The sequence below is a fragment of the Macrobrachium nipponense genome, chromosome 39 (genome assembly GCF_015104395.2).
Source record: "Macrobrachium nipponense isolate FS-2020 chromosome 39, ASM1510439v2, whole genome shotgun sequence".
Lineage (NCBI taxonomy): Eukaryota > Metazoa > Arthropoda > Malacostraca > Decapoda > Palaemonidae > Macrobrachium > Macrobrachium nipponense.
The window spans coordinates 36,887,724-36,895,486 of record NC_061099.1 but is presented as its reverse complement, the minus strand read 5'-3'; the positions used below and the strand labels follow the sequence as shown (position 1 = coordinate 36,895,486).

Genomic DNA, 7,763 nt, shown 5'->3' with positions numbered 1-7,763 from the left:
GCGCCTTTGCGCAAGCAGTTAGAGATGTTAACCAACTGGATGAATGAGTCCAAGGGTGGTTCGAAACCTTCAGATCCGGTTTGTAGTTCCGTCTACTTCTTCGGCGGTATCGGAGAATGAAGAAGAAGTAGAGGAGGAGGATTCACATCACCTCTCGTGTTATTCACGTCTCCTTAGATTTCTTCTGGTATCTTATCCAGATTATTTTGAGAAAGCGGCTCCGCGCTCCCCAACTTCGACTTTTTTGATGAGGAGGAAAACTTCAGACCCTCTCCTCCCAAAACTTTGTTCTATCTAAAGCGGTTAGACAGTCGTTGAAAGAGACTGGAGAAATGGATGTCTATGAAAAAGAGACTTAGGAAGGCTCTTTTGCTTACCCTCCTCTAAAGGTTTGCTTCGTAAGAGGTATAGGTTTTATGTAACTGGGGAAGCTCCTTCTCTGGGAGTTTCTGCCTCCTCCCAGGGAGACTTCTCCAGTTTAATCGACTCCTCTAGAAGATCTGCTTTCGCCGCAGCGAAAAAGTTTTCTTTACAGCGCCTGAGTTGGACCACGTTGTAAAGAATCAATTTAAACTTTTGGAAGTCTTTAGCTTCCTTGATTGGACTATTGGCGCTTTAGCGGGCCAAGATCGAAGACTGTCCTTCTCTTTCCCAGGAGTTAGCGGAGGATTGGATTGGTGTTCTGTCCTGTGCGGACAAATCCATTAGGGATGGATGTGATGAGTTAGCTTCGCTCATCGCCTTTGGTACCCTTAAGAAAAGGCAACTTTGGTGCTCCTTTGCTTCTAAAAGGGTTACGTCCAACAGAAGTCTGCTCTCTTGTTTGCTCTTTTGTGAAAGATAACCTCTTTCCAGACGATGTAGTGTTGTCAATTTCGTCTGCGCTAGATAAGAAATCTACTTCGGATTTACTGGCACAGTCTTCTAAGAGACCTAAAGCTCCTGTGGAGACTGTTCCTTCGGTTTCTCCTCTGGCCCAAGCGCCTTTTCGAGGGAGAAAACCCAAGCGCTTCTTTCGGCCGAAACGAATCAATTTGCGACCTCAGTCTAAGGCCTCGGCCAAGGTTAACAAACCTTCCAAATGAAAGCTCGGTTCTTCATGCACCAGTGGGAGCCAGGCTGGCTCTGTTTTGGGGAGGAATGGGAAAAACAGAGAGCAGAAGCCTGGGTAGTGCAAGTACTCAAGTTCGGCTATCGTATTCCTCTCGTTTCACCTCCCTCGCTCTCACCTGTGGCCAATTCCATTCCAGGCATACTCTCCGGGCTCAGACAAATTTCTGGCGCTAGCCGCAGAAGTGGAAGCGCTTGTTCAAAGAAGCGATAGAACAGATAGAAGGGGATTTTCCTCCAGGCTTTTACAATCGCCTTTTTGTAGTTCCCAAGTCATCAGGGGGCTGGAGGCCGGTTTTGGATGTGAGCGCCCTGAACTTGCATGTCCAGAAAACAAAATTTCATCCGGAGACCACTCGGTCGGGGGTTCTGGAGTCCATCAGACAGGGGTGGGATTGGATGGTCCTCTCTGGACATGCAAGACGCTTATTTTCACATTCCGATACATCGCGAATCTCGGAAGTACCTGAGGTTCATGTTCGAAGGCAAGGTGTTTCAATTTCGGGCGCTTTGCTTCGGACTAGCGACCGCTCCTCAAGTTTTCACCAGGGTTCTATCCCCGATAGGAAGCTGGCTACACTATTAGGAGTAAGAATCTCCCTCTATCTGGACGATTGGCTTCTCCGGTCGGAATCAGAGGTCGGTGCATGAAGGACCTTGGAAACAACTCTGGATCTTGCCAGAAAGTTAGGAATTCTGGTCAACAAACAGAAGTCCCAGTGGTTCCATCTCAGAGCATCCTTTATTTGGGGATGATTCTGAATGCTCAGTTTTTCGGGCTTTTCTGTCCCTAAGAGGCGTTCAAGGCTGTCTGGAGACAGTTCAGGAGTTCTTGGACAAAAAGGTAAGTTCTGCCAATCAGTGATGAGGCTCCTGGGCAAATTGACGTCAGTGGAGAAATTTGTGACGTTGGGAAGACTGCACATGAGACCTCTGCAGTTTTTCCTGAGAGCCTCTTGGTGCAGGAAGACACAACCAGACTCGATTACCTTTCTGTCACAGATCAAATAAAAGAGGACCTAAGGTGGTGGCTCTCTCGAGCAAGGTTGGAAGAACGGGTTAGATTTACGACCCCATCCTCCCGAACCTACAGTTCTTTTCCGACGCATCGGACACAAGGTTTGGGGAGCCCTACTGGGAAATCAACGGACTTCAGGAGCTTGGTCGAGAAGAGAAGAAGAAGTTCCACATAAATGTAAAGGAACTGTTAGCAATTTTCTTAGGGCCTCAGACAGTTTCGGAGCTTAGTAGAAGGCCGAGTAGTGGCAGTGCATTCCGACAACTCCACGGCTCTCTCGTACGTGCGGAAACAGGGGGGGACTCAGTCTTTCTCTCTGTACGAAGTAGCCAAGGATCTCCTCCTGTGGTCAAACGAAGCGAAGGTTCAGCTAGTCCCGAGATTTGTTCCGTGAAAGATGAACGTCCTGGCGGACGAGTTCAAGTCGGTCAACAGCAAGTGTTTACCTCTGTGGACTTTGGACAACAAGATTTGTCGAAAAACTTTGGCGCCTTTGGGGACCGACCGTCAATAAGACCTGTTCGCGACATCGAGGAAACAACCGTCTTCCTCTCTTTTGTTCTCCAGTCCCAGATCCTCTAGCTTGGTCGGTGGACGCAATGCTGTTGGATTGGTCGGGTCTGGAAGCTTATGCATTCCCTCCGTTCGTCTAATAAGAGAGGTGCTGAACAAGTTCATGTCGCACAGCAATGTAACGCTAACGTTAATCGCTCCATTTTTTGGCCCAGGAAAGAGTGGTTCCCGGACCTTCTCCAGTTGTTAGTAGACTTCCCAGACTTCTTCCTCCAGAGAAGTGGCTTCTCAAACAACCTCACTTCAAGAGGTTCCAACCCCAAAACTTGTCGCTCTAGCTCTGACAGGGTTCAGACTGTCCGGAATCTTGTCAGAGCGAAAGGATTTTTCAAGAAGACTGCGAAGCTATCGTCGTTGTAGGAGAGAGTCTTCTAACAAACTCTATCAAGGGAAGTGGAGAATCTTCAGAGAGTGGTGTAGAAGTGCTAAAGTCTCTACTTCTGCGACCTCTTTAACAGAAATAGCAGATTTTCTTCTATTTCTTAGGAACTCTAGAAATGGCTGGCTCCTTCGACGATCAGAGTATATGAGCCATGCTCTCTTCGGTTTTTCGACATCGAGGTTTGGATATTTCCTCCAATTCAGATCTGTCGGACCTCATTAGGTCTTTCGAAACCACTAAGCTCCCGCAAGATACAGTGGCTTTGGAACTTAGATGTGGTGGCTTAAGTTCCTCATGGGCCACCGTTTGAGCCTTTGAAGTCGGCTTCACTCAGGAACTTGACTAAGAAGGCACTCTTTCTTATTGCACTAGCTTCTGCTAAGCGTGTCAGCGAATTGCACGCTATAGACAAAAGAGTCGGTTTCTCTCAAGGCAATGCTGTATTTTCGGTATCTTTGACCTTTCTAGCCAAATGAGAATCCTTCTAATCCTTGGCCGAGGAGTTTTGTGGTAAGGAACTTATCTGATTTGGTTGGACATGAGGAGGAAGAAAGGCTCTTATGTCCAGTCAGGGCTATTAAGCAGTATCTGTTTGCCACTAAGGGTATCAGAGGACAATCTTCTAAGCTCTGGACCTCGGTTCAAAATCCCTCTCGTCCTCTTTCTAAGAATGCTATATCGTTCTTTATTAGAGAGGCTTATCAGGGAAGCTCACTCGCAGTCCGAGAACGACAATCTTTCCGTTCTGAAGAGTTAAGCTCACGAGGTTAGAGCAGTGGCAACTTCTTTAGCATTCAGAAAGAATTTATCTTTAGCTTCGATTCTTCAGAGCACTTCTGGTTTGATCGAATTTCGGTTTTTGGCGAGTCATTATCTCAAAGAGATAGAAACGGTTTTCGAGAATTGTAAAAACGTTAGGTCCGGTTGGCGGTTTCTGGCATGGTGTTGGGAGAAACGGCACAGGGGTCGTCACCTCTATGCTAACTTTTCACCTTGAATAGGTTGTCGAGTTCAAGGGAAGCTGGGGGTACTGAGTACCTGGGATACTCACCAGTCTGTTAGGTCAGATTTTACAATGGTTGGGTATATATGTTTTTAAATCTGGTGTTTGGTGACAAATGTTTTGTATGATTGAATTTCTGGTCTTAGCCCAGGGCAAGGGCAATCTTTGTTGTTACTATCCTCCGTCAGTCAGCCTTGACTCGCTTGAACTACGGAAGGATTCCACTCCTGTAGAGGCTAACTTTGGGCAAATTCCAATTCCACTACAATAGTAAGAAGAGCACCGACCAGAGGCAGTAACAGTCTGCTGTAGCTCTTTCTTTACAAGGTAAGGTACAACAGAACACCTTGAGTTTGTTTACTGGTATTGCAAAATAAATGTAACCATTTAAAAATACTAGTGGTCCACTGAATCCACCCCCCCCCCCCCACCTTACCCCCCCATAATGTGAATAATCAGCTCTATAATTGTTCGGTAAGACACTACAATAAAAATGAAATTTTCATTATTAAAATGAAGTTTTATTGTATACTTACCGAACAATTATGATTATACCCACCCTCCTCCCCTTAGGTGGACGGACGGGCAGAAAGAATTGGATTCACCTGGGCAGTTGTACCTGTTCTCCCGCGAGTGGAGGGAGATGACGTCATCACCACCAGTGTTGGCGACGCCGACGCGCTAAATTTGAATTTAGTATCCTGCCGCTCGTGGAAATACACGGCTCTATAATTGTTCGGTAAGTATACAATAAAACTTCATTTTAATAATGAAAATTTCATTTTGTGGCTAAGACGTAAAACCTTTCAATCCTGGATCCGAGATTTGGTTCTTTCACAGTCCCCCCTTTAGGATTTTGTTTGTTGTGGAGGAAGATGAAGAATTGTTAATGTGCTGAGTTTGCGCCCTGAAATACTATCTAAAAAGGATGGAAAGTCTCCTTCTGGAGTGCAGACATTTTTTTCTGGGCATGTGAAAGAATAAATAGGAGGTATGTGTTGAAGCAGCACCATCTCTTCAATAAAGAAGCTATATTACCAGAGCATATGGGTTATCAGATGCCAAAGATGGACTCCTTACTTTACTAGCATCAAGGCTTCTCAGTCCAACAGGTAGTGAAGGCTGTGGTCTGACATCATTAGACCACTTTCTCCTCATTCCACCCAATGGATATCACCCTTAAGTTCTTAAGTCCTTAGATGCATTCTCAATAGGGCTGGTGATGGCAGCCAAACAAATATTGAAATCCACCTTAGCCAAAGGGCCTTAGAAGAAATTACAAGTTGTCCCCCCAAGTTCTTTAGCAGGCTGGTTGTAGTCTCAGAGGCTTCCTACATTGGAACTTAGTGTCAACCTCAGTAGACATCAAGAACCTATTTTAGGTCTGTCATCTGCTCCAAAGATAACAACTGTCTCCAGTTATGGTCTGAGCTTGTAGGAAGGATCATGGGGTCGATGACTGGCAGATATTCATCCCAGGAGCTTCTGGTATAACTCATCTATTTTATCAACCTTTGCCAACACCTGAATCCAAGTATTAGTTGGGAGAAGTGGAGTTGACCTCAGAAAAACATACGACTTATCTGTATCTGTTTCTGATCATAGACACTGCAGCCTTTACAGTTAACCCAAAAAGCGATAGAGTACAGATTCCACTCTTTTACAGAAGATTCTGCAGTCCGAGGCCCCTCCCATAAAGTTGAGGCAAAAACTTTATCAGAATTTTCTGGAGAATTTAGTGCCACTCATTCCTATCAGGTTGAGGTTTCTTCAGATGGAGTTAAATTGGCAGTGACCATGATACTGTTATTTACCCACACTTCCAAAGATGGTTGAGAAGCCCATATGCCAGACATATTAGCGTCAGGTCAATAGTTCTTAGAAGAATTATGATAGTATCTAAATTACTTGGAACTAAGGGCAGTTTTCTTAGTTATGCAATCCTTCCAATCCCATGTTGCTGGCAAAATCATGTGGGTTTGTGTTGGACAATTCCTCCATAGTGGCTAAGCTGACAAATGAAGGTGGCACAAAATCTCCAACAATGTACCTCTCTATGCAGATTTGTGCAGTGCTGTGGTGGAGCTTTTGTTGTACCTTTTGTATTATGGTTGTTTGTTGCTTGTTAGTTGTCCTCTGCTAGAGCAGGCAGCTTGATAATGTGATATGCTCATAATCCCAAGAGCTGTAAAAATTTTCCTCCTCTTCTGATCAGACAGCTGTAGAGAAGCACTTTGCTGCGTAGTCAATATGCGCATGGTCTTGAATTGCCCCATCCTTGTGCCCCCAGCATGCATGATTCCTATATGTAGTATATGCTAAGATCTTTTTCCAAACTGAAAGAGCCTGTTACTCGAGCCCCGCTACCAGGAATTTCGTTTCTAGAACTTGGTATGTACTCCACTAAATGCCTGGTTTTTTAAGACAACTTTCCAAACAGTCAACAGCCTGACTTGACCAGTCCAGAATGACCTGCCTTTTATAATTGGTGTTTAGAAGAGGCAATATCCACTTTGTGCTATAATGCCATAAATAGACTTCTTGCTGTTCAAGAGGTCTTTTTTATTTTTGGTTGTCGAAACTAAGCTGTAACATGAGTTTTTGAAATGTGGGCTTTGACCACAAGTTTTAGAAAAATGGTCTTTGATAAGCCTTTAGGGTCCAAAAATATCAGTCCATATAAGAAGCTTCTTTATAGGCCTATCTATTGAGGCAAATTTTTTTGCATGCCCTTTCCAGCCGAGTTACTCTCACTAAAAATTGCACAGTACAGATTGGACTTTTACACTTAGCCAGTTTTGTTGCCAACACTCAGTCTGCACCTTCATGCCATCACATGCTCCCACTAGTGTTTATCCATCATTGCTCGCGCAGCTATAATGAATAGGAAGACCTGTTCATGTCTATATAAAGCTTTACAAGTGCAGTTTTGAGGAGAGTTTTGACCAGTACAAATCATTGTCAGACTCTTAGGGAACCAGCCAGTTTCCTGTCTAAAAACTTGTGGATGACTAATCTCATTCCAAAATCCCAAACCTTGCTTGTAGCATGGACAAGATCCTCCCAGTTGAATAGTATAAAGAGAGGCAAATGTTTGCCTTTTCTATGGAACAAATAGCACTTTTAAAGTAATTTGCATTTTGCTGAGGAGTACAGACCTTGGGTCTTTATTATAATCCTGCCTCAGACAACCTTGCATAATCCCTGGTGCTGAAGGACACGAGAGGTACCATTAATAGGCCCTCCAGCTCTCATTTACCTACCTTCAGTTAACTACCTTGTTAGTAAGTTTCAACATCTGGTTCCAGATAGCACCAGGAATATTCCTAAATGAAGTAATTCAGGTGTGCAGTTATTATAAAGTTCAAATTAATGTGAAAACTTTTTTATGTTTATCTAGAATTACTTTGTAGTTTTTAACTTTCTGAGAATTCTTTGTTCTAATATTGAATGTTTAACCTTTTTCAGTCTTCAATATGTGGGATCCACACATCCAGTGCTCTGGATAAATATGCCAACTGGAAGATGGTGAAAGAAGTTAGAAATCGTAAAATAGTAAAAGAATTTGCTTTTGAAAGACTGAACATCAATGCCATAAGAAAAGCTAATAAGATTATGCCTCCAGAGATTGTTGTAAGTAAAATTCAATTTTTTTTTATTCTATACTATTTAATAAT

The 7,763-nt window shown here is 43.8% G+C and overlaps 1 protein-coding gene across 1 annotated transcript in view; it reads left to right on the top strand.

Moving 5' to 3' along the window:
- Positions 1 to 7,521: 7,521 nt before the first annotated feature.
- Positions 7,522 to 7,763, top strand: part of LOC135210308 (small ribosomal subunit protein uS14m-like) — a 49,764-nt gene continuing 49,522 nt past the window's right edge. Inside the window, exon 1 of the mRNA XM_064243192.1 lies at positions 7,522 to 7,719. Coding sequence (XP_064099262.1) covers positions 7,537 to 7,719 — 183 coding nt within the window. The 5' untranslated portion in view covers positions 7,522 to 7,536. The remainder of the gene's footprint in view (positions 7,720 to 7,763) is intronic.